We start from the raw sequence: 27870 nt of genomic DNA on the forward strand, positions 1-27870 counted from the left end.
CTAACTTCAGATCCTTCTCTTGGAGCAGAAGGTGGATGCACCTTCCCATCTTACCCAAGCAGAAAAAAATGTTTTTTTTTCATGATACTTATAAAGTGTTACCCATTCACTCATTCATTCATTCGTTCAACAGGCTAAAAAATAAGACAAAGAGTTTGGAATAGATACAAGTTCTCTGATGAAATACCACCACCAATCCATATCACCAGTGATATGGTGCTTATACGTGTAACAACACAGCCCAAATATGCAGGTTAGTGACTAGCGGAACATAAGCAAGTAAATGCAGAGGAAATGAGGGCAGGGTTTCAGGAAGTTAGATTCAAATAGTACATTCAAAATGATGCGAGTTACCTTTGAATGTCATTCATTTGTCTTGTAAATATTAACAAACAATATGCTCAGTCATTTCGGTGATAACCTTTAATGACAAGACTATCGGTATGTGAGGAGATGGAGTAGGAATGTATAATATTGAGAACCCAGAACCAAACCCCACATGCCTGCTGGCCAGCTACACGATTTGGTTACTCATTGTTTGTTTGAACAGTCTGTCACCAGAGACTACAATGTACACTGCACTGTGCTGAAAATAGCACTGTGTGGGATAGCCTAAGGGGGAATATTACACAAAAGATTCCCTCTTATCATAAACATGAATGTTAGGCGGCAAGTAGCGTAATGGTTAGATCGTTGGGCCAGTAACCAAAAGGTTGATGTATCGAATCCCCAAGCTGGCAAGGTAAAAATGTGTCGTTCTGAACAAGGCAGTTAACCCACTGTAACCCACTGTTAACCCACTGTATGACGTCATTGTACATAAGATTTTGTTCTTAATTTACTTGCCTAGTTAAATAAAGGTTATATTTAAAAATAAATGTTAAAGGCCCAATGCAAACATTTTTATATCAATATCACACAAAAGGGAAAGCCAGCCGAAAGTTGCCCAGTGACGCGAGCCTACCAGATGAGCTTCCTGCCTTTTATGCTCGCTTCGAGGCAAGTAACACTGAAGCATGCATGAGAGCACCAGCTGTTCAGGATGACGGTGTGATCACGCTCTCCATAGCCGATGTGAACAGGTCAACATTCACAAGGCCGCGGGTCTAGACGGATTACCAGGATGTGTACTCGGAGCATACGCAAACCAACTGGCAAGTATCTTCACTGATCTTTTCAACCTGTCCCTGACTGTATTACCTACATGTTTCAAGCAGACCACCATAGTCCCTGTGCCCAAGAAAGCGAAGGTAACCTGCCTAAATGACTACCGCCCCGCAGCACTCGCGTCGGAAACCATGAAGTGCTTTGAAAGGCTGGTCATGACTCACATCAACACCATTATCCCAGAAACCCTAGACCTACTCCAATTTGCATACCGCCCTAACAGATCCACAGATGATGCGATCTCAATCGCACTCCACACTGCCCTTTCCCACCTGGACAAAAGGAACACCTTTATGAGAATGCTGTTCATTGACTACAGCTCAGCGTTCAACATCATAGTGCCCACAAAGCTCATCACTAAGCTAAGGACCCTGGGACTAAACACCTCCCTCTGCAACTGGATCCTCAACTTCATGACGGGCCGAAGCCCAGGTGGTGAGGGTAGACAACAACACATCTGCCACACTGATCCTCAACACTGGGTCCCCTCAGGGGTGCGTGCTTAGTCAACTCCTGTACTCCCTGTTCACCCACGACTTCCTGGCCAAGCACGACTCCAACACCATCGTTAAGTTTGCAGATGACACAACAGTGGGAGGCCCGATCACCAACAATGATGAGACAGCCTATAGGGAGGAGGTCAGAGACGTGGCAGTGTGGTGCCAGGATAACAACCTCTCCCTCAATGTGAGCAAGACAAAGGAGATGATTGTGGACAACAGGAAAAAGACGGCCGAACACGCCCCCATTCACATCGACGGGGCTGTAGTGGAGCGGGTCGAGAGTTTTAAGATCATTGGTGTCCACATCACCAACAAACTATCATGGTTCAAACACACCAAGACAGTCGTGACGAGGACACTACAAAACATTTTCCCCCTCAGTAGGAGGGACATTTTTCCCCCTCTAATAGTGTTAGTTTCATCAGCTGTACAATATGATATACAACACAGGACAAACTGAATTTTGATTGCACCGGGTCTTTAATGGAACACATCAGCAGATCTGACTTGACCAAATAAGACATGTTTATGGCCACTGGCCAATAAAGGATATGAATATAAAGTCTGAGAGAATCTCCTGTAATTTCCTCACATTGATATACAATAAACCTGTAAACTATCTGTCATTTTGACAATGATGGCCATATAACCAGTAGCTCAGTGGCTCTGAGAGGCACTTTGCAACATGGACCAGTGCAATCTTTTTTAAATTGAACCTTTAACTAAAACAATAAAAGTGTTTTAAAATAGAACATGAAAGTTTTGTTTGAACATTATGATAGTGTTGTTTAGTGTCATTTAGAGAGCATCCTTACCTGAGGATATGTGACCCTAGGTGTAGGGTGCTTCTGTATGGGTGAGAGGAGTAGATGACAGGACACGCTGATACCCTGATCCCTTAACCAAACTTGCCACCATCTCCCACCAGCCACTGCTGATTGTGACCGATGACCCTTCGGCCTCAAAACACACAGGTCCTGGGGTTCTCTAGTTTGGGCCAAAAGACCGTCCTCTGTCCTCCTAGACCCGGAAACCGATAAGTAGTCGAGGAGTGTCAATTTGTTAGTAGGCGAACGGAAGTGTCCTTCCCTCCTCGATCGCCACCTTTCACTGAGTATAGTTTTGATATCTGCCACACCCCCTTTGAATCAGCTTTTGTTTTGTCAGAGAAGAATAACATGCAACCGTTGTCTAGAAAATGTCTTTCACAACTAACTTAATTTGATCACTTTACACATTTATATACCCGTAGCACATTTATGCTATGAGGTCAATTTCACCATAATCTGATGCATACGCTTGGCACAGGAGCGTCTGCCAAAACTCACACACCCATCCTCATCACTCATTCGTGGGAATGAGAACACAGGGGCGCAACTTTCACTGGGGACAGGGGGGGGGGGTCATGTCCCCCCCACATTCTGAAACTGCATCCCCTCTCCAGTTTTATAATTGCAATGTGATACAAAAAGTGGCAACAGGGTGCTTTAGGATCATGCGGATGACTTCGAGTAGTCAGGTAGGCTGTTTGGAGTGTTCAGCTGGTTGGATTTAGGCTGCGTGAAGGCAAAGCTTTTGGAAAGCTGGCTGGACCAGAATGGGAGAGTTGAGCATAGCATGGCAATGAGGGACTTTGCAATTAATTGCAATTCATCTGATCACTCTTCATAACATTCTGGAGTATATGCAAATTGCCATCATTCAAAATGAGGCAGCAGACTGTGAAAATTAATATTTGTGTCATTCTCAAAACTTTTGGCTACGACTGTATATTCTAATTGAGACTACACGCGCACCTGATCTCGCAGGTATGGTTACTGAACGGGAAGCAGCGAGAATGATGACGACACTTGCTACATTTTGCATAGGCCTATAGGATATAGCCTACTTTTTAGGAGGACGATTTGCTTATTGAAAATGAAAAAGGCACAACGCTCACGCACCATAGTAGCCTAACCTACGTGCGCCCTTTTCCTTTTCAATTATCACATTTTTTGATTGTACTTTGACTGACGTTGGTTGAGCGCCCTCCCCTTCGTTCCATGATCGATACGCATTTACAGACACTGCAGTAAAACTAGGGTCTAATCATATTTAAGTTCATTTCATATTCAAGTTAACTGCCACGTGCTTCTCCGCCCTTGCAGCCTACTCTGTTTCAATGAGACCACACATACTAAGCCACCTTGAACTCTCACGCCCAACTAGGAGAGGCAGGCTACTGAAGTTGAAGCAGCGAATTCTGTGTGTGTGAACAATTTGAAAAATGTGTGCTTCTAATACAATTCGGTAGGCTAACTCATACAAAGCAAAAAGAGGACCGTTTCCAAATAATCTGTGGGACAACAAAAATATTTAATCCCGAAGTCGTCTGTATGACCGGCAGCATGAAAATTGCCATTTGCGCGCAATGATCTGTCGGGACCTGGCATCCCGTGGGAATACAGCCATCTAGTGCAGTCAGTACACAACACTATGCTCAGCATGTCTTAACAGGATCAGACAGCCAGGGAAGACCAGTCTACAGAGCTCAGGTGAATTTTGCAGTACAGTGGGGCAAAAAAGTATTTAGTCAGCCACCAATTGTGCAAGTTCTCCCACTTAAAAAGATGAGAGAGGCCTGTAATTTTCATCATAGGTACACTTCAACTATGACAGACAAAATGAGAAAAAAAAATCCAGAAAATCACATTGTAGGATTTTTAATGAATTTATTTGCAAATTATGGTGGAAAATAAGTATTTGGTCACCTACAAACAAGCAAGATTTCTGGCTCTCACAGACCTGTAACTTCTTCTTTAAGAGGCTCCTCTGTCCTCCACTCGTTACCTGGAGTAATGGCACCTGTTTGAAATTGTTATCAGTATAAAAGACACCTGTCCACAACCTCAAACAGTCACACTCCAAACTCCACTATGGCCAAGACCAAAGAGCTGTCAAAGGACACCAGAAACAAAATTGTAGACCTGCACCAGGCTGGGAAGACTGAATCTGCAATAGGTAAGCAGCTTGGTTTGAAGAAATCAACTGTGGGAGCAATTATTAGGAAATGGAAGACATACAAGACCACTGATAATCTCCCTCGATCTGGGGCTCCACGCAAGATCTCACCCCGTGGGGTCAAAATGATCACAAGAACGGTGAGCAAAAATCCCAGAACCACACGGGGGGACCTAGTGAATGACCTGCAGAGAGCTGGGACCAAAGTAACAAAGCCTACCATCAGTAACACACTACGCCGCCAGGGACTCAAATCCTGCAGTGCCAGATGTGTCCGCCTGCTTAAGCCAGTACATGTCCAGGCCCATCTGAAGTCTGCTAGAGAGCATTTGGATGATCCAGAAGAAGATTGGGAGAATGTCATATGGTCAGATGAAACCAAAATAGAACTTTTTGGTAAAAACTCAACTCGTCGTGTTAGGAGGACAAAGAATGCTGAGTTGCATCCAAAGAACACCATACTTACTGTGAAGCATGGGGGTGGAAACATAATGCTTTGGGACTGTTTTTCTGCAAAGGGACCAGGATGACTGATCCGTGTAAAGGACAGAATGAATGGGGCCATGTATCGTGAGATTTTGAGTGAAAACCTCCTTCCATCAGCAAGGGCATTGAAGATGAAACGTGGCTGGGTCTTTCAGCATGACAATGATCCCAAACACACCGCCCGGGCAACGAAGGAGTGGCTTCGTAAGAAGCATTTCAAGGTCCTGGAGTGGCCTAGCCAGTCTCCAGATCTCAACCCCATAGAAAATCTTTGGAAGGAGTTGAAAGTCCGTGTTGCCCAGCAACAGCCCCAAAACATCACTGCTCTAGAGGAGATCTGCATGGAGGAATGGGCCAAAATACCAGCAACAGTGTGTGAAAACCTTGTGAAGACTTACAGAAAACGTTTGACCTCTGTCATTGCCAACAAAGGGTATATAACAAAATATTGAGAAACTTTTGTTATTGACCAAATACTTATTTCCCACCATAATTTGCAAATAAATTCATTAAAAATCCTACAATGTGCCTCCCGGGTGGCGCAGTGGTCTAGGGCACTGCATCGCAGTGCTAACTGCGCCACCAGAGTCTCTGGGTTCGCGCCCAGGCTCTGTCGCAGCCGGCCGCGACCGGGAGGTCCGTGGGGCGACGCACAATTGGCATAGCGTCGTCCGGGTTAGGGAGGGTTTGGCCGGTAGGGATATCCTTGTCTCATCGCGCTCCAGCGACTCCTGTGGCGGGCCGGGCGCAGTGCGCGCTAACCAAGGGGGCCAGGTACACGGTGTTTCCTCCGACACATTGGTGCGGCTGGCTTCCGGGTTGGAGGCGCGCTGTGTTAAGAAGCAGTGCGGCTTGGTTGGGTTGTGCTTCGGAGGACGCATGGCTTTCGACCTTCGTCTCTCCCGAGCCCGTACGGGAGTTGTAGCGATGAGACAAGATAGTAATTACTAGCGATTGGATACCACGAAAATGGGATAAAATTTAAAAAAATAAAAAAATACTACAATGTGATTTTCTGGATTTTTTTCCCTCATTTTGTCTGTCATAGTTGAAGTGTACCTATGATGAAAATTACAGGCCTCTCTCATCTTTTTAAGTGGGAGAACTTGCACAATTGGTGGCTGACTAAATACTTTTTTGCCCCACTGTATATTAAATATCAGTGAATGGTACAAAATTCCATCTTGAGTTGATGGGTAGACCTACAGTAGCTATAGTACAGCAGTTTAAGCTTAAAGTTACAGTCTGGGATCTGGGAATAATGGTCATTTCAATGAATGAACCATTGATTCTATTCTTAGATAATATAACGAATAAATGCACACCAAGGTAATTCTTTGTCATGCCTCATTTTAGGAGGATCAGATTGTGACAGGGGTCTCAGCAGGGTCGGGCAGCCAGGGAAGACCAGTCTGTGACAGAGGGGAGGTGAATTTTTGCAGATAACACTTTATTCTCTCTATGCAGAAAACACTGCACAAACCAGATGCTATTTTAAGGCAGTCTGACAAACCTCCAAAGTTGATTTCCAAACTGTATCCAGGGTTGAGAGGCTTTTCCCAATGACACAAAACATGTAAAGCAAAAATGTGAGGAAGACCTGATAGAAGCTATTGATGATGATGATGAATTGATACAGATATGTTAGAATGCTCAGTCATGTTCATATAATCTCATACATAAATTGCTGCAGTCTAAGACCATCCATAGAACGTACTACACGCCAGTGAAACTGAATTACATGCACTCAGAAATGTCATTCCTCTGCTGGAGGCTGGCTGAATTCTGGCAAAGAGCATGTTCTTTTATCTCAGCATGTCTACAAATTCGCCATTCTTTGTTTGCTTGGAAATGGGGATACTGGAGACAGTTATCTGAAGAAACTGTGTAACCAAGCATTTACAGCGGCTTATAAATGTATTAACGTTAATTGGAAGGTTGGTTATCCTCCTACAATGTCAAGTTATGTATCACTAGATTTGATTTATTACAAGATTAAGGGTATACTGTGCAACTTTCATAAGGCCTGGATGCCTTACTTGGAATACAGTGTGACTAAAGGAGTCTGTATTGAAAACATGCCCACATTAGGGGAAATACCCATTCAGGCAATCCCTAGCTGCTGGGCTGCTCAGTCCTGGCTCTGGGGGTCTGCCGTCCTATGGGTTGTCATTCTGGCCTTGGCTTAACACACCCGGAACCAATAATGAACGTTTCACTAAGATCCTGAAGCCGAGTGGGGTGTATTGGGTCGCTGCAGGGTGGTGGATCCTTAGGGACAGGGCAAGACAGCTATATTGTGTGAAAGTAAAAAAGAGCGCTACAGTACTATTACTAATATGGAGGATTTTCAGATTTTCTGTGTGTTAATGTATATTTGAGGTGTGGGTTTTGTTTTTTTGTTTCAAAGCCTTGTGAACTGGGAAGGAAATTGTGTTGGGAGAAAGTTGAGTTATTGACTAGACTGGTGGGGGTCTGGTGTGCAGGCGGTTTGGGCTGGCTGGTCGGTCTGGCTGAAATTTGATATAGGTCTTAATAAAGAAAATATAAGTCTTAGTTTTTTTTTTTTTTTTTTTTTAGAGTTGTTCATTTGTTTGGCTATTGGTTAAAAGGTGCAACACAATATGTATTATTGAATTACCTTTGATCTAGTTCAGTCTTGTTAAATCACTTAAACATATTTAATAATCTCTTACCAAGCTTGATGACTGTGGGTATTTTTGCTTACTTTTTGTTCTAAATAGAGATGGCATATTGGATTGTGTAAAAATGCAGGAAATTAGCTTTAGACAGCAAAAAAACTCACGCCCCCCCTCCCCTTCAAAAACCAAAGTGGCAACCTGGTGAAGAAATGTCAGTCATAATCAATTCTACTCATTATCATCTCCCACATCACGTCTGCCAAAATGTATCAACGGTCTTCTTATAACCAGACGTGATATTTTAGAATGGAAATAACATTCTTGGTAATTGCATTCTAGTCTTGGAGCTTTCCATGCTAACATGAAGGACAATTTGCCAAAAGTCAGTCTCTCTCTATATCTTCGAAGGCCCGAGGCTACTAAAACACTTATTTACCCACCCGCTAACTCTAGGGCAAAACCTAACTTCCACATAAGTCACATTTTCACTGTCTCCCATTGACATCAATGCAAGACAGTGAAAAGTTGACTTAAAACGTATTTGCCTCTGTGCTAAGAACAGACATAGCAAGTGAAGAACCTCAGTCAACTGCGCTTAAGTGAAAGTGTCTTTATTGATACCGTTACATGAATAAAATGGCAGAAACGCGGCAAAATATAATATAAACCGTATATCAAACCACGCCTATGATGCGCTAACAGGGACATGTATGGGTACGTCACACCACTCAGACGCTACTACTTTTGACCAGCGCTATACGTGATAGTGCCCTATATAGGGTGTCATTTGACACGTGCCACAGTCTCTACTCAGTCAGCCTGCTGAAGGGAACATGATTGGAAAGTTGAAAACATTATACAGTTAAGTCTGGTGATGTCTGAATGGATTTAGAGACAGTTTGGGAGTTAGGAAAGAGAGGGTTGATCCTGCAGACTTGTGGGCTGCTCAAGCTCTGGAGACCCCTGGTGGTGAAACTAAGCATCTACACCAAGTTATGTACAGAGAAAGCAGAGGAATCATTCATCACTGTCAAATCAAATTTTATTTGTCACATGCTTCCTAAACAACAGGTGTAGGCTAACAGTGAAATGCTTACGTACAGGTCTTTCAACAATGCAGCGTTAAAGATTAATATATAGAGAGCGAGAAATGCATTACTCGTTTAACTTAGGTCCTGATGGATTTGACAGATTTTTATTTTTAAGTAGTCCTTTTTCTATAATCTTTTTTTTCCTATGGTGATTTCTTCCTATTGACTTGACTGAAAAGCATGTCAAGTTACCTATGAGAAACGTATGGAAAAGCATGTGAAAATAATGTAATTCTCTAGTCTTTTCAGACATCAATGTTGATCGTGACATCGGGGTCAGTTATTGAAAATGTGAAGTATAGTTAAGATGACATAGCCAGAAAAGCCTACAAAATGACATTGGGGGCAAAGGCATAGATATTGTACATGAACTTGCAAACTCATTAACCAGGTTTCCATCCAACCATTTCATGCAGATGAATTACCTGACGCATAAAAGTATTGACAGTGCTGATGGAAACAGGAAATGCTGGTACAATTTTATAAAAGCTGACAGCCAATTTGTTTGTTCGACATGGTGGCATCTTTTTGTGTCTCAAATGAATTGTGCAAAACAATGGGGGTGAAACACCTTTATGCGCAAATATTGATATAATAACCATAATATTTTAGTAAACTTGGGAGTCACGCGATGATATGGTATATGGTTCTCCCACGACGAGTTTAAAGTAGGCTACAGCTTCATAGGGTGGTGAATGTGCAAGGTGAAGAACTTGATGCTCCTTTCCACTAAATATTGAGGGTCTTATTCTGGTGAAATGATAGATGCTTGGCTGCAGTTTGACCAATAAAAATCGCTCTTATCCATAATCATCTTATAATGTAGGTAGCCTACCCGCACTGTATCTGTGAGCTGTTGGCTAGAGTGCACCTGTCAAAACCAGAGCGTGTACATTTGCTACAAAAACGCAACAATGTTCGTGACAAAACCATCAGTAGAGTTGAAAATGCAATAAAAACCTATTTAACTTGAATACATAGGAATTTAACTGCAAAAGTTAGTTTTGTCTACTACGTCATTGCGCACAGCCTTTTATCAGCAAAAAGTCAGTTTGATGGAAACATCTCTGGTAGGAAAATGCGCATATTGTTTTATGCAGATTTTAGAATATTCACATGAAAATCTGTCGCAAAGTGGATGGAAACCTAGCTATTGGCATCGGTATCAAAATAAATAAATTGTATGTAGAACAAAAATTCATAGCCAGCTCTCATGAATGGTGGTTGTACCCTTGAATGGAATTTCCAAACAGTAAAAAAAAAAAAAAAAAGTTTTAAAATGTATCTTTACATTGGAGAGATGCCATAGGGTGTTGATCTAAGGAAGGATACGTAGAAGAACAATTATACAGAAACTACCTTAAATATACAAGCACAGACACAAAAACATAAGAGGGGAAAGAGCGCACAAAATTATTCTTAATACAAACAAATAGCATATCGGGGATCAATATTTAAAAGGATCTTGCAAAGTAGCTTCTTGGTTTGTAGCTTTCAAAAATAGTGATTACAAATTATTGGGAAACGCAAGCCAATACAAAATGTGTTGTTTTCTTATATCTTACAATGCCGTGCCAAAATGGTCTTCAAAAGTTTCCGTAGCATATCGGAGAGAGAATACGTGTCTGTACTGTCTGAGGTGTGGACGTGAGGTACTGAGCAGATAAGTAGACAGGGAGTTGGGATGGGTCTCAACTGGCACCCTATCCTCTAGATCAGCAATTCTCAACTGGTGGGTCTCTCGTGAGAGGTTTTGAATGAGTCGCGAGTGTCCCAGTTAAAAATAAAATACATCCTCAAGTCTGAAGTTAAACGACAAACAATTATAATGAAACTATATTTAATTTAACCTCAACTATTTTTCTTAAAAATCACAGTATTTTCAATATAGAGTTATTAGCAGCACTATTTAGCAGATTGGGTTGATTTTGTAGTCTCAAACCAGTGAGTTTAACATTCTTCAAGAATATGGGCAAAATTGAACTGTGGTTCCCTTGTCATATAATTGATACATTTACTATCAATATAGCATTGAAAATAGTATGCATTTTGGCAACAACAAACAACGCAATGCAAATACTGGACCACGACAGACCTGGTTCAAATTAGGTCCCCAGGAAAAACCAGTTGAGAACCACTGCTCTATATAGTGCACTACTTTTGACCAGAGCCCTATGGGTCATTGTCAAAAGTAGTTCACAGGGAATATGGTGCTATTTAAGTTGCAGGCTTGGACATTAAAAGAGGTGGCTTTTCCCTTCAGATCCGAATCACTGGGATTCGTTATAACGTCATTACCATGTCTGACACTGACAGGCAACATACTGTATCAGGCATAGACAATTCAATATTACATAGATGTAGTAATCTTAATGACAATAATACAAATGATCTAACAGTAATATTTATACAGTTACATACCGTAGATTCTCCTCTCCAGTCACAGGTTTCTGACGCTTTACAATTTCTTTATATAAGCCATAATAAAAAGAACAAAATACACCATCAATTCATAAGAAAAATAGATTGAAGATAGTGGAAAACAGTAAAGAATATTCTGGGGTGTATTTTTGTTTCATTTATTTGTTTGCTCGTCTGTTTCATTTTTAGAAATTGATATAAAAATAAAAAATTTAAATCAAACTAAAAACATAGAAAATTAAAACCCACTTCTGTATGGCCTGGTGCTCTGGTCCAGGTGGGGAAGTAGGACCGCTCTCCAGTACCTCAGAGTGTCTGTGTGTGTGTGTGCGAGCGAGTTGTGTGTGTGTGTGTATGAGTTGCGTGCGTGTGTTGTGTGTGTTTTAGGTTTAGCGTAGCGGTTCTCAACTCCGGTCCTCAAGCTCCGGCAGTGTACAGGTTTTTGTTCCAACCAGGTCCTACAAAACAAATAATTTAGTTTTTTAAAAACTGAACGTTGGATTTATGCTGTAGTGCACACAATACGTTTTACTCTGCTAAAATCTAAGAGATAATAAATAAAAGATAGGTATTCCTTCCCTGTGAGGTGAGCACAACAGAAAGAGGTACGGCTGTCAAGGCAATACACCCAGAGACCCGAGGTTGGAACAAGAACCCGCCAATATGTCCGCCAGCAAAATGGCCAACATGGCTAGCTAGCACTGATCATAGAAGGCCGAACCCAGCTCTGACTCAAACACTCTGACCAGTAAGCACAGGCTCTCTCACACACACAAACAGAACAGAGTCAGGCCTAGCACTGATGAGCAAGGGGAAGAGGGCCGGGGTTGAGCACCACTGAGCATGTGCGAGAGAGCATGAGTGGGATTCATTTTGCAGGTAGATGAGTAGCGTATCTGGGTGGTGAGTTAGGGTTTATGGTTGTGGCTCTACTGTGCGTCATTCTTGCTGTCCTGGCTGCTGGGCGTCTTGTTGTTCCAGGGGGAGTGTGCGCCCCCCAGAGCAGGGGAGCTACCAAAACTGTCCTCGTCCTCCAGGCCCCCCGCTCCGTTAGCCGTGTCGAACTGGCCGTTCTCCAGCCGCGTGATCAGACGCTCATCTTCGTCTCCGAACTCCCCTCCCATCAGTGTGGGCTCGCCCACCATCATCACATCCTAAAGAGGGACAGCAAGGGCCGGAACATTATCCCCATAACCACGGGGGAGAACCGAGCATGGACGATCCCAAAGGACTTCGAAAATGGGATGGATGGGGCTGGGACTACCGTGGTCACATGTAATGGTGGATTTTAGGCTAGATGACACTTATGATTAATATTTTACGTAACCTTTAGGTCCTTGAAGGCCTAAAATGATATGGACATTTTAGAATGAAGCCTTTCAGTACCTATGAAAATAAGGATAACTCATGTTTCAGTGTGTGTCCATCAATGCTCAACCCACTCACAACCAGACATAGCTCTGGGTTTCAGGCACACAGCCCAAATATTCAACACCATCTACAGCAGGCCCAATGCCAGCCTCTGTTCCAGGGATTTGGGTAGTATTGCCCTTCCCCCATTGGTCAGCGGTGGGCAGCCCTGATCCTCGAGTGCTGCATCATGGGGTTTTTCATTCCACCTCGGGTCTCATTGGCTCACTTAACCAACCAAAAGCACCTAAGCTGTCTGTGAATTCTACGTTTTGATAAAACCAGCTACTACCGCTGTGCCTAAGTTTGTAGGACAATAAAGCAGATTGAGCAGAATGTCTCACCTGCTCCAAGTAGAATTTACCCCTAACCACAGACCTAGAATCAGATTGGTGCATCTCCACTCCTAACTAACATTTAGAGGGTTGATATAGTATCTCATCCAGGACCAGTGGTAATGTCTACCTCCTGTATGTGTGACCCGTAGGCCAGAGGACCAGGGACTGCCCAGCACTGGCTCACGTCAGACAGGCATCATAAACATAATACACTGCCACCATTTCCCAATCTGATCCTAAACCCAAAAGGCCCCACCTCCACCCTTCTTCCTCTCAAACCCATATCCTGTCTTCTCCTATCCCCAACAAACCTGTCTTAAACGCATATCCTTATCATACCAGCCCCATCCTTCATGCCCCATACCCCCCCCATATTCCTTTCCTACATGTCCTATCTCTCCCATCTGACCAGAAATGTCTACCCCCATGTTACCTGTCCCAAACCCACCCCATCACCCCCCAAAAGGCTGTGATTGGGAGTCCAATAAGGCGGCGCACAACTGGTCCAGCGTCGTCCGGGTTTGGCCAGTGTAGGCCGTCATTGTAAATAAGAACTTGTTTTTAACTGACTTGCCTAGTTAAATAAAAGGTTAAATTAAAAACAAACAAAAAAAATATGTAAAGATGGGATGCTTACAGGTACCTGTGTGGAGAGAGGGAAGTTGTTTGCAGGACTCTTCTTCTTGCTGTTGTTTCCTCCACCAGCGCTCATGTTGCTCCCGCCAGACATCTTCCTTTTCCTCCGCTTGTTGGGCGCTTGTCTGGCAGGCTCAGCTGGAGAGAAATAGGAGGAGAGGTGTAACAGATCTGCAGCGTGTGTGTGTGTGTGCAGCTTGCATTACTATCTTCGTGGGTACCGGAATCCCAAAAGTCCCCACAAGGATAGAAAAACAAGGAAAATTTGCCCTTGTTGGGACATTCCCCAAGGCTATTTTTGGCTTACAATTAGGGTTGGGGAAAATAAGATTGAATGGAAATAATTGTTAGGTCCCCACAAGGATAGTTAAACATATGCTGTGTGTGTGTGTGTGTGTGTGTGTGAGAGAGAGAATCGGATTCATCTGTGCACCAAGCTAAAGGGTTCAATTCTCAAGTAAGGTTGTGTGGTTTACCTAACATTAGGGATGGGCATGCGTAATCGAGGACTCGAACGGCCGTCAAAGCTCGATCTTTAACAAGAAATAAAAAAAAACATTGTACAACTATTTGGTGGAATGTCATTTGTGGCTGCCCAAACAGGCACGTGAAAAGTTTTTTTATTGTCTCTTGAAGACAAATGTTAATTTGCTTTGACTCTGGTTTTCTATTTGTACAGTCGTGGCCAAAAGCTTTGAGAATGACACAAATATTAATTTCCACAAAGTTTTCTGCTTCAGTGTCTTTAGATATTTTTGTCAGATGTTACTATGGAATACTGAAGTATAATTACAAGCATTTCATAAGTGTCAAAGGCTTTTATTGACAATTACATGAAGGTGATGCAAAGAGTCAATATTTGCAGTGTTGACCCTTTTTCAAGACCTCTGCAATCCGCCATGGCATGCTGTCAATTAACTTCTGGGCCACATCCTGACTGATGGCAGCCCATTCCTGCATAATCAATACTTGGAGTTTGTCAGAATTTGTGGGTTTTTGTTTGTCCACCCACCTCTTGAGAATTGACCACAAGTTCTCAATGGGATTAAGGTCTGGGGAGTTTCCTGGCCATTGACCCAAAATATCGATGTTTTGTTCCCCGAGCCACTTAATTATCATTTTTGCCTTATGGCAAGGTGCTCCATCATGCTGGAAAAGGCATTGTTCGTCAACAAACTGTTCCTGGATGGTTGGGAGAAGTTGCTCTCGGAGGACATGTTGGTATCATTCTTTATTCATGGCTGTGTTCTTAGGCAAAATTGTGAGTGAGCCCACTCCCTTGGCTGAGAAGCAACCCCACACATGAATGGTCTCAGGATGCTTTACTGTTGGCATGACACAGGACTGTGCTTTTGCCATAAAGCTTTTTTTAAATCTGACACAGCGGTTGCATTAAGGAGAAGTATATCTTTAATTCCATGCATAACTCTTGTATTATCATCAACATTTATGATGAGTATTTCTGTAAATTGATGTGGCTCTGCAAAATCTCCGGATGTTTTGGAAGCAAAACATTACTGAACATAACGCGCCAATGTAAACTGAGATTTTGGGATATAAATATGAACTTTATCGAACAAAACATACATGTATTGTGTAACATGAAGTCCTATGAGTGCCATCTGATGAAGATCAAAGGTTAGTGATTCATTTTCTCTATTTCTGCTTTTTGTGACTCCTCTCTTTGGCTGTAAAAATTGAATTTTTTGTGTGACTAGGTACTGACCTAACATAATCGCATGGTATGCTTTCGTCGTAAAGCCTTTTTGAAATCGGACACTGTGGTGGGATTAACAACAAGTTTATCTTTAAAATGGTGTATAATACTTGTATGTTTGAGGAATTTTAATTATGATATTTCTGTTGTTTGAATTTGGCGACCTGCAGTTTCACTGGCTGTTGTCAAATTGATCCCGTTAACGGGATTTGAGCCAAAAGAAGTTAACTAGAAAGTTGGATGAAGTTCAATCTCGTGCTTCTCTGCGCGGGCTGATATTTCTTCTGCACTGCAGTCCCGGGGGGCTGCGCGCCCGTGCACAGCTTAGAGCAAGGGGGGGTCAAAGTACGGCCCACGGGACATATCTGGGCCCACGGGCACTTCAATCCGTCACCCTTTTTTCCCTCCCCAATTTCGTGATATCCAATTCGTAGTTACAGTCTTGTCCCATCGCGTCAACTCCCTTACGGACTCGGGAGAGGCTAAAGCCGAGAGCCGTGCGTCCTCTAAAACACGACTCAGCCAAGCCGCACTGCTTCTTGACACAATGGCCGCTTAACCCGGAAGCCAGCCGCACCAATGTGTCGGAGAAAACACTGTTTACCTGGCGACCGGGTCAGTGTGCATGCGCCCGGCCCGCGACAGGGGTCGCTAGAGCACGATGGGACAAGGAAATATCCGCCTTCCAAACCCGGACGACCCTGGGCCAATTGTGCGCCGCCTCATGGGTCTCCCCAGTCACGGCCAGCTGTGACACAGCCTGGGATCCAGCCTGGGATTGAACCCGGTTCTGTAGTGACGCCACAAGCACTGTGATGCAGTGCCTTTGACCGCTGTGCAACTCGGGAGGACCCCGCAAATTGATTTTAACAATCAATTGGTCCCCCAAAAAATGCATCCCTCCATTGAATTTAAAAATCCCGATGAGGCCCTCGTGCCAAAAAGTTTGCGCACCCCTGGCTTAGAGGGAACATTGCTCCCTCCTCACACGCATGCTGAGTGTGCACACAAGCTCCCGTTAGGCCTACAAAAATAAAAGCCTATAAAAAAGTATCTAACTGATAGGATACACAAGCTACATTCATTGCCAAATGGCGACAGTTTTATCACATTCAAAATGGACTGGTTGATTGAAGTAGGAAGATATGTGATCCAACAACGAGCTGCAGTTTTTGAATAATTGTGTTCCGTCTATTTTCCGCAAAATGCTAGTGCCATTTAAAAATTGGTTAGCTTATGCTATAACCCCCTAAACATAGACAGGTTCCACACTGAAAATACACACAATTGTATTTTCATCAGAATCATTAAGCCTAGGCCTACTCACCAAACAGATGTCATGGCCGTAATTACTGTGAAATTCTTAATACACTTTGGGGAAAAAACTGGCAAAATAAAATAAGACGTCTGTATATCGAAAAGACAGAATGTTTTGTAACCCTGAATCTTCGTTCAACTCACCAAATTGAGCCCTGTTTCAAATTATCACTGAGAATAACTGTTCCAGATGCGAGACGCGCATCACTTCTTAGATTTACATTTGGAAAAATATTATATTTTATTCTGTTATATTACATCATGTTTTTTTTAACAATAAAAAAGGTGTCTTGACTGATAAGGGATCAGGAAATAAGAGCATCTTGACTGCTAAATTAACAAAGCAAGGCTATGCCATTGCATAGCCATTGGCTTCTACAAACCAACGCCACTGCTGAGATTACTGCCTTTTTGAAGATTATTGTTGAACAATATAGACAGTTGAGATTACGATTTCAATAAATTAATCTTAAATGGCGCTTGCTTTCTTATTGACTGAATAGATATATCTGTAATGGTTATGATAAATTAGGCATTGTCGCGCACTGTTGGTATAGGCCTATAGATAAATGTGCACATATTTCTTACCAGTTCGGGCCTTGCATTCTACAAATAAATCAAAACATTTATTTGAGTACTCAGAATTTTTTTTATGCGAGTACTGGAAAAGTCAAAAAATGTCAGATGCACATCCCTACCAAGTGGATTGTCTGTGTAAAGTCTGATTGTTACCTGGTGGGGCCACCATGCGTTGCCACTTCTGGAAGAGGCAGGTCTTGAGACAGTCCCTGGGGCTGAGGCTGTAGGTCTTGTGTCTGGACATCAGCTCCTGCATGGGCTCCAGAATCACACACAGCTAGATGAGAGAAAGACAGTCAGAGAAACAGATTACCAATACTGCTTAAGTACCAGCATCTCTAACCACATTTACCATTCCACTGACTAAAAAGCACTGAACGAGACAACCAGTGGTGGCTGTTGGGAGGAGCTATAGGAGGACGGGCTCATTGTAATGGCTGCAATGGAATTAATGGAACGCTATCAAACAAAATAAAACCTATAGAAACCACGTTTGACACTGTTCCATGAATTGCATTCCAGTCATTACAATGAGCCTGTCCTCCTATAGCTCCTCCCACCAGCCTCCACTGGACTGGACATACCCTGAGGTAATTGAGTGTGGAGTTGGACAGGCCACATCTTGTGATGTTTTTAGCCAGCTGATCCAGCATCTGAGGGTCCTGCACCTTGGAAGAGAGTGAAGAGAGAAGGGTGGAAAGAGAGCAGAGAACAAACATGGGAAGGTGGTCAGTAACACTGGTCTGGAAATCAATTCATAAATCAATCCACCAAATCTGTGGGTGTGTGTCAGGGTTTCCGTTAGGAAAATGTGGCACCGGAAATTTGAGATATATACCGGACCATATGCATTGCGTAACCTGATTAGGGCGTCCACCCACAGTGCTCAGAATGACAGAAATCACATTTAGATTACGGTCATTCATATTAACAGAACATGCAGGTCGAGGATCCAACGATGTGCAGTCCTTCTTACTGAATTCTGATGCGTACTTTGAAGATGTTAGAATAACTGTCCACATTTACTGTGTGGCAACCCGGGGGCAAGCAGGGAGCTACAAAGGAAGGAGCAGGACCATGGTCAGCACCAGAGGGCTAGAGAGGCCAAGTTGAGTCAGCACCATGGACACCACTACCGGCACCAACTGGGGCTGGTGATCCAACACTAATACTACCCAGTCCAGGTGCTGCAACCAATTGGCACCTGGAATTGGTCCCACCTGTCCCTCGTTAACCCAAATGAGTATAAGTAGAGGTGCAGTCACTCGGGCGCTTAAGCAGACAGGCAGAGGGTATGCCTAGACCTTAGAAGAACTGGAGAAGAGGACCCATTCCCGGGCAGCATGCCACCTGCAAGTTGAGAACAAGTATTGAAACCCCGGACTCATCGCTCTCTCTCTCTCTCTGTTGTTCATTACCACAGGCGATCCGAGGAGCCGCCACGCCGGACACCGAGTGACCCACCCGTTACCTGAGACGCCTTTCAGTTATTTCTCCCCATTCCCCCAAAACTTTAGTAAGGAACAACTTTTGTTTGAGCACCGCAAAACAGTCTCCCACGGTCTTATTTTATTGTGAGTTTCACCTCTGTTTCCCCTGGGATGCCATATTGTCTTCAGCCAACAAGACGAGTAACAGCAAAATCACTAGCCTACGTGAATCTACTATCGCCCAATGGAAGTTAACCTATTCTATTGGTAGGTTAACAGACTCTGGGACAGTTGTGGGAGGATAGACTAGCCTATGTAGCCTGACGCAACAGATCAGAACGTTTAGCTTAAAATGTTGCTAAACTATTATTTCTTCACATTATTAGCGCAGCAATGTCCATTCCATAGTGGGGATAACACCATTGTCAAAGCACACTGCACATGCGAGTGGTTTCTTGTGACAGATGAAAATATCAGTTCGACATTTTGAAAGAGACGAGGTCTAATATGCAACAATTAGCACGGGTTGCTAATATGACTAGGATTGTGCCTTTGGCGACTGGACAATGAAAGAAAGTTGATAGAAAATAATTGTCTCCACGGATATGGTCTGATTTTGGGTAGCCTACTTTGAAGCAAGGTAAGACATGTCTCAATACGTAGTAAAATGTTTGTTTTAAGCACCTTTGGCAGCGATTACAGCCTTGAGTCTACTTGGGTAGGACGCTACAAGCTTGGCACACCTTTATTTGGGAAGTTTCTCCCATTCTTCTCTGCAGATCCTGTCAAGTTGGATGGGGAGCGTTGCTGCACAGCTATTTTCAAGTCTCTCCAGAGATGTTCGATCGGGTTCAAGTCCGGACCACTCAAGGACATTCAAAGACTTGTCCGGAAGCCACTCCTGCGTTGTCCTGTTGGAAGGTGAACCGTCGCCCCAGTCTTAGCGCTCTGGAGCAGGTTTTCATTTAAGGATCTCTGTACTTTGCTCTGTTTATCTTCGCCTCAATCGTGATAAGTCTCCATCGACCTCATGGCTTGGTTTTTTGCTCTGACATGCACTGTCAACTGTGGGACCCTATTTAGACAGGTGTGCCAAATCATGTCCAATCATTTGAATTTACCACAGGTGGACTCCAAGTTGTAGAAACATGATCAAGGATGATCAATGGAAACAGGATGCACCTGAGCTCAATTTCATGTCTCAAAGCAAAGGGTCTGAATACTTACATAAATAAGGTATCCTTAAAAAAAAAAAGTAATACATTTGCAAAAATGTCTGTCATTGTGTGTAGATTGCTGAGGATATTTTATAATAAGGCTGTAACGTAACAAAATGTGAACAAATTCAAGGGGTCTGAATACTTTCCGAAGGCACTATGTTTTCAAAATGCATACTGCCTCCAGCTCAGTGTAAAGTGGTGTGACGCAACGATGAAGCCCAACTTCCGTTGCCTATGCATTTGTTTGAGATTCTGTATATATACACACCATACATAAACACAATTATGCAAATTAACCTATAGACCGATAAGCATGACCGATAGACTCGAATTTCCATAAATTGACTAAAAAGCATTATTTCACAATAGGATTTCTCTCCTTCTCAGGGACAATTGGCCGGCGCCAATTTAACATTTATTGACCAACCGCCTGCTATTACTGGCTAACGGAAACCCTGGTGTGTGTGTGCGACTCACGTGCATGGCCAGTATGCTGCGAGGCAGGACTTCTCTGTGTTGTCTGATGCTAAAATGCCACGTCTTGATCCTCATCATGTCGTCAAACATGAACTCCAGGTACAGACGGCCCTCCACACACACCTAAAGGAGAAAGAGGTTAGAGGTCAAACACCTAGATCAAGGTAAAGTTTCTTATCATACAGTGCACAGAAAATAGGGGGAGAAAGACTAAAATACATGTTTGGATTTGTAAATGAAAGGTGGAGTTGTGGAATTGTAAGTGGGGAATGTAATGTGTATTTGCAAATGTTCAAATGTACCGGAAAGTGTATTTTCGTACCTGTGTGAACATGGGCTTGCCGTTCTGTGTAACCATGGTGCACTGGTCACAGTCCAGAGACACAAAGTTAGTGTGGAAGGACTCTTTAGGGTGCTTCAATGTGTAGAACAGCTCAGTGGCGCCACCTTCAAAGATACTCCGGAAGTACCGCGGGATCAATGTCCGGCCGATAGCTAGGGAGAGGATACATTTACTGTTTCAATAAAATTATTTAGTATCAAATGCAGATTAACACGTTATGGTTAGAGGGTGAAATATGCAATCCCATAATAAAGCATAGCCGCCCTGGAAATGTTTCGTACTGTATCGTTTGGGCCCGTCCTCCAGACAAAAGGTGATGGTGAGCATGGCATCATCCTCAAAGAACTCTGTGGTGAAGGCATCCCACCAGAGATTGTCACAGTCCTACAACACACAACCAAATCAGTCCAACAGTAGAGGGGAGAGAAGATATTCCCACCATCAGTGAATCAATCATTCAATAAATCAATCTCCCACCACAGACTAAGGGCACAGCCAAATCGCCATCTTCGCTCACCTCTGTCCAGTTTTGTAGCCGTTTGTTGAGCTCAAATATCCTGTAGTCTGTCTGGTTTCCGTATGGTGTTGGTCTCCTGCAACAGGACAGAGCAGGGTTAGTACAGATGGACTGGAAGGCACAACAACTTTATTTTCTAATTAAAAGCTTTGCTCTAACACTATTTCGAGGCCTGGGGGGGGGTCAAGGTTGATGCTGTGATTGTCAGTCGTTGTACTCACCCCATGCCAGGCTCTAGGTATGACGGGGGGTACATTGGTGTTGGCCTGCAGACCGAAAGACAGGAGAAAGTCAGAATTAAAACCCAGTACTAATAGTAATACACTTACAGTACGAGCTAAGTGGCAAATGCGTGCATGTCCTACCCCACGTCCCTGTCCAGCATGGTGCCGGGGTGGAAGGGGGGGAAGGCACTGCCGTTAGGGCCGGGCTCCTTGGGGGAGTACAGCTTGAACGACTTAGACGAACAGCCTGGAGAGAGATTGAGAGAGAAAAAGAGTGAGCGATTTGGACAACAGGATTACAGCCTGAGGCTCCGTACACAGCCCGTGCTAACAAAAACCAACCAATGAATTGCAGCCTCGCACCAACACGCTCCACCATTAAGCCAGCTACAACCAATTCATTTACTTGCTTGTTTTTGCCCCTCCATGTGTGAAAGCTGACTATTAGACAAATATGCAGCTTTAAATCTTAATTACACTCTACCAGGTAGGTTGACTGAAATAACATTAATTTATAGCATATTTCAGAGTACGGATGAGAGAACAGATTAAAAAAAACTACATTATGGAAATTACTACATTATGGAAATTTTACCAATATCGTATTTTCTTGTGTGCAAATAAATACAAACCAATCATATGCCTACAGTGTGATACAAAACCCTTTCAATGGTGATTTGGGACAATTTCAACTGAGATCGAGTGCGCATGTTCACCGATGAAGATCTCCCTCATCATCATCATAAAAGATATACTTCGACCAACAATTCAATTAAAATGGGTATTGGGACAAAAAGGAAATTAAGATTTTAAAACATGCCAGACAACGGCGTGTCCGCTGCAAAATTTTTGTTTCAAGCATTTCACCTACACCCGCAAAAACATGTATGTGCCCAGTAAAACATGATTTGAAAAAGCCCATGATCATCGGACATTGGAGAGAGCGAGAAAAATGCCCTGACATTTTACGCAGCTTTTGCCACTCCGCTCATAATCTACATTCTAGGCCTACTTTCACTGTGTTAACAGTAGGCTAAGTCAACCTAAATATTTATTGAAAAAAGGCTATGGTAAACAGGAATAGGTAGCTCATTTGTCACCTGGCTGTGAGCTGCACTGTTGTGCTCTGCCTGACTCCGGCAAGGCCAGTCATATTTAAATAGGTTAAACTATCGGTTAAAAAAATGAAAATATAGAAACTATCGTCTGTCACATCACAATGTCATATCTTCACTAGATTTTAGAATTCTATAGCAGTCAAATGGACCAAAATGTGTTTGATATTGTTTCATTAACCTTCCTACTTCGTCAGAAACACGGGGACAGATGTAGGCAGTCATTGTAAATAATCATTTGTTAACCGACTTGCCTTGTTAAAAATAAAAAGTTGTGAGCCATTGCCAAAAGCTATGCAATCTGGTTGACTGAAAATACTTATTTTGTATCCTACTTTGTAGTAAAAATAATATTAAACTATAAAAAGGCCAAATGTACTCAAAATACACACTTGCTAGGTAAATATTTAGTAAATGAGCCATTTCATGCTCAAGTTGACCTTACTATGGAATTGCTCTAAATCTCTATTGATAAACTGGGTAAATCAAGATGTAGCCTTGGTCTATTCATGATACAGATTAATGCATATTATTCAACACGAGTGTGTGAATGCGTTGAACTATCGAGCTTGTTTTAACTGATTTTGTGGGGCTACAGATGACAATCCCTTCCATGTAGGACTTATATTATTGTACTTGACATTTCCATAGAAGGAGCAGTCTTTTATAAAAGTGTGCGCTGTCTCTAAGAAAGTAATGACGTCATTTGTGAGGCAGAACATGGCGGTGGATTCTGGCTTTGTGGGTGACTATGGAATATAGGGGAAACCAGGCAGGAAGGAAATGAATGAGTTTATGGTGGCGAGATAGACAAAGTGAATTAATCAAGTTTTGGGTGAGAATCAGATTTGAAAGGTGCATATTTTTCATTATGTTTGCATATTATCACAAAGAGAGTACTAGGGTAGTGAATGTGTTGCTTCAGCTGTAAGCTAACCTTCAATTAAAGCTAGTATGGTCTTGCATTGTAAAAGTGTTCTAGCCTGTATGAACATTGTTTTGCCAACAGTAATTCTGTTAAAATTTGTACATGCCATGTTGCATTATTCAAGTGTGTTAATTTATGTGCAGCATGAGTCAGGAGCTAACAACGCAGCCCAGGCAGCTCTTGCAATTACTGAGTAAGTGGAGCAGGTATTTTGCTCTAAAAAAGGGGCTGCACTGATAGACAGACTTGATCCTCCATCACACGAGACACATTTGACAGAAGTAACAAATTCTAGTACCAAACAGCTTTTTAAAATAAAAATAAAAACATACAGAAGTTTCAGTAAACCATACAACACTAAGCCCCTCTCTTGCATACAGCAGCCTAAAATCATGTGATCACAGTCCTGTTGTGTGTGGTGTCCTGCCCATCCCCCACCCCTCCAGCTTGCTGTGGTGTTAACCTTCTCCTGCCTAGATGATCTGTGCATACTGAAACACTCAGGCCTTCATTACAACGCTGCTGTAACTAAACACCCCATCTAAGGCTTACTGAATTTGAAGACCGAGAAACACTGCGTTGAGCCTCAACCTGTATTCAATAACATCACCATCTGTAGAAGTATGGCTGGAATATAAAAAAAATAGGCTACTCTGTGGCCTACTTCGTCAACAACAGGGATGGGGGGGGGGGGGGGCGTAGAGAGAGATTAGAGGGAGAGATGGGGATATGTGCACTGTCCTGAGCTGCCTGCCCTCCTTCCTCTCCAGTGCACAACTCAGCCAGCCCAGGTCATTATAAAAGGCATCCAAATGCTTCCCGGCCAAAACTGTTCGCAAGAGTTTGCATTTTGTGATGTTTTATTTCGTTTTGGACTTCTGTGAGGATTTGTTTGGCTGTTCGACACACATTTTATCTGGAGGCAAGCTGAAGTCCACGCCCCTTCCTCTGCTATTGGTCAACAGTAGGGATTCTTCAATAAAGTATTGTTTTTAAACGAGAGGACTCGTTTTCAAATACCTTTTTTCATTGAGAAATACGGCACCAAAATACTCATTTAGATGTGAAATTGCACGAAAAAGATCTCCTCTGTAAAAGCATCAAAATTAATGACAGATATCTTGAGTGATCGTAGATTAATTCAGACTATTTTGAGGATCTGGCGATGGCTTCACAATATGGACAAACAGTACTACTGCCGCTTTTTTCTTGTTTTTTTTTCAATCGAAGGTCTTTTAATGGAGTATGCGAGTACACATGTTCGGCTAGGCACCAGCCGAACTGAAGCATGCTGAGGCCTTAACACAGGAAAAACGATAGCTTCTACTACAACTAATATGCTCCCAAAAGCAGAATCCTGCATCTCACCAATTAAGCATTGTTTGGAGAATAACATTACCCATATTATATACCGCCCCTCCCAAAAGAGCACACTCAAACCCCCCCCTTGTTTCACTGCACCCCATAGAGGCTGTCTAGCCTCCTCTCTCCGGCCCTTCTTTACAGGGTTCACTGCAGTTCTATTGGCATGACCTTTGACCTGGCAGCAACCCCAAACCCTGGTACACCAAACATCCCCCTGTATACACTCAGCCTTTCTCTAGGCTAGCCAGGTATGTCATATTAAATTACTCATGAATCATCCTACAATCAATAAATATACTTTTCATTGCACAGACTGGCTTCAAGCCTGTAACCTCTGCATATAGCCATGCCAACATTGCCAACATGAGAATAGAATGGATAAGCAGTTGGTGGCATCCACTCACTCTACTCTGGGATCAATCCTAATTCTCAAAATGGAGGGGGTTTAGTGTCTTTATGACAGATGTAGATGGATGACATCAGTCCAAGCTTCCAGAGATCTGGGGCAGAAGCATAGAGTAACATGGAGGAGCATCATGTCACTGTCTGAGAGATGTCATATACAGAGGAGAGTCACAGACAACCTCTCCTATATTCCCCAGATGACACACACACTATCCAATGAAAGCGCCATTGACCTATCTTGGAGTGGGTGAAGTTGCCTCTACTACTAGAGAAACTGATCTACGGCCTTTCTTGAATTTTCCACTCAGAAATTTGGATGAGCTTATACTGTAGGCTGGGGGTTATGATTGATTAGAACGAGAATTGAATAATACAACAAAAATCGACAATTGCTCAATAAACACACCGAAAGACAGCATTATGAGCCTAGTACAGATTACATTAGTTAAACATCGAAGTGACAGAGCTGAGAAGCTAGCAGCCAACTACATGGTGAATTCTTCATTAATTGTCTTATCTTGATGAATACTGACGCGTGAGATCAGTTGAACAAAGGTTTGACTCGATGCTGATAGCAAGCTAGCTACAACAGCAAGATTGTCTGTGTTGACCAGTGGCAGTGAAGTTAGCTAGCTGGCGTTAGCCATCTAACTTAAGTAACTAAGTACGTTAGCTAGCTGCACGAGCCGCATTCGACATTTCACGTTTCCATCATAATAATTCATTGCTACTTAAATTGCAACAAGACTAGTACCTAGAGTTAATTGCGAACACTTCAAGCCACCATACCTGCACCGAATGGTTAAACGAAACGCGGTGTTTTTTTTCAACACCACTGCTCGGTTAGCAGGCTAGTTTGAATGCTAGCTGTCCCAATTTGAAGCACCTTCAGGCTCAGCTTAAAATAGCCGTTATTTCAGTGCTCCTCCGAAACAAAACGAAAAGCAAAACAAAAGTGGCAATAATTAGTATTTCCTCAGGTGCGTTATTTTTGCTCCTCCAAGGTAGCGTTTTTTTTAGCAACACAGATGTTGAAAAGTGGTGAAGGAGCCAACCCCTTTGTTCCTAGCCAGCAGCGAACAATGCCCCCCCTCCGTCTCTGCACTTGCTCTTCTTCGATGAGGTTTAACGGCGGTTGGCATCTAATAAAAATTGCATTACCGCCACCTACTAGACTGGAGTACAACTCCCTTATACTTTGCTTGAAAAAACAAAGAAATAAACAAAATACCCTACCATCTAACACTACTCTCTCAAAAAAAACTAAAACAAAATACCAGCCAACTCCATTATATAAATCTATGTAGTCCTACCTCAGGCCAACAACCTGAAAGGATGGGACACCACCACTTAACACACCCTGTAACTCCTCTGATGTATAGTCTCGCACACCCAAATAATGCTGCCAAACACCAGTCTCAACGTCAACAGTGAAGAGGCGACCCCGTAATGCTGACCTTCTAGGCAGAGTTGCAAAGAAAATGCCATATCTCAGACTGGCCAAAAAAAAAAAAAAAAAGATTAAGATGGCCAAAAGAACACTGGACAGAGGAACTCTGCCTAGAAGGCCAGCATCCCGGAGTCACCTCTTCACTGTTGACGTTGAGACTGGTGTTTTGCGGGTACTATTTAATTAAGCTGCCAGTTGAGGACTTGTGAGGCGTCCGTTTCTCAAACTAGACACTCTAATGGGGCGGCAGCGTTGGACTAGTAACCAAAAGGTTGCAAGATCGAATCCCCGAGCTGGGGGAGGTACAAATCTGTCATTCTCCCCCTGAACAAGGCAGTTAACCCACTGTTCCTAGGCCATCATTGAAAACAAGAATTTGTTCTTAACTGACTTGCCTAGTTAAAGGTTAAAAAAAATTAAAATGAATGTACTTGTCCTCTTGCTCAGTTGTGCACCGGGGCCTCCCACTCCTCTTTCTATTCTGGTTACAGCCAGTTTGCGCTGTTCTGTGAAGAGAGTAGTACACAGCGTTGTACGAGATCTTCAGTTTCTTGGCAATTTCTCGCATGGAATAGCCTTCATTTCTCAGAACAAAAATAGACTGAGTTTCAGAATAAAGTTATTTGTTTCTGGCCATTTTGAGCCTATTTATTTATTTAACTAGGCAAGTCAGTTAAGAACAAATTCTTATTTTCAATGACGGCCTAGGAACAGTGGGTTAACTGCCTTGTTCAGAGGCAGAATGACAGATTTGTACCTTGTCAGCTCGGGGATTCAAACTTGCAACCTTTCGGTTACTAGTTCAACGCTCTAACCACTAACCCACAAATGCTGATGCTCCAGATACACAAGTAGTCTAAAAAAGGCCAGTTTTATTGCTTCTTTAATCAGAACAACAGTTTTCAGCTGTGCTAACATAATTGAAAAAGGGTTTTCTAATGATCAATTAGCCTTTTAAAATGATGAACTTGGATTAGCTAACACAACGTGCCATTGGAACACAGGAGTGATGGTTGCTGATAAATGGGCCTCTGTACACCTATGTAGATTTTTTTTTTAATGGAATAAGCCATTTCCAGCTACAATGGT

At 42.9% G+C, this 27870-nt stretch overlaps 1 protein-coding gene across 5 annotated transcripts in view; it reads right to left on the reverse strand.

Moving 5' to 3' along the window:
* Positions 1-8822: 8822 nt before the first annotated feature.
* The window catches only part of LOC120017498 (LIM domain-binding protein 1-like), a 44808-nt gene continuing 25760 nt past the window's right edge, over positions 8823-27870 (reverse strand). The window contains exons 1-11 of one of the 5 annotated variants that reach the window (XM_038960285.1): positions 26121-26415; positions 21660-21765; positions 21516-21560; positions 21295-21370; positions 21059-21161; positions 20757-20929; positions 20435-20557; positions 17892-17969; positions 17461-17584; positions 13696-13832; positions 8823-12464 (exon numbers count right to left, since the gene is read on the reverse strand). In XM_038960285.1, the coding sequence (XP_038816213.1) occupies positions 12240-12464; positions 13696-13832; positions 17461-17584; positions 17892-17969; positions 20435-20557; positions 20757-20929; positions 21059-21161; positions 21295-21370; positions 21516-21560; positions 21660-21679 (1104 nt within the window). In that variant the 5' untranslated portion in view covers positions 21680-21765; positions 26121-26415 and the 3' untranslated portion in view covers positions 8823-12239. Of the gene's footprint in view, positions 12465-13695; positions 13833-17460; positions 17585-17891; positions 17970-20434; positions 20558-20756; positions 20930-21058; positions 21162-21294; positions 21371-21515; positions 21561-21659; positions 21766-26120; positions 26416-27870 lie in introns of those variants that run through there. The other 4 variants (XM_038960287.1, XM_038960284.1, XM_038960286.1 and 1 more) reach the window with 4 other exon arrangements.

The sequence above is a fragment of the Salvelinus namaycush genome, chromosome 22 (genome assembly GCF_016432855.1).
Source record: "Salvelinus namaycush isolate Seneca chromosome 22, SaNama_1.0, whole genome shotgun sequence".
NCBI classification, from domain to species: domain Eukaryota; kingdom Metazoa; phylum Chordata; class Actinopteri; order Salmoniformes; family Salmonidae; genus Salvelinus; species Salvelinus namaycush.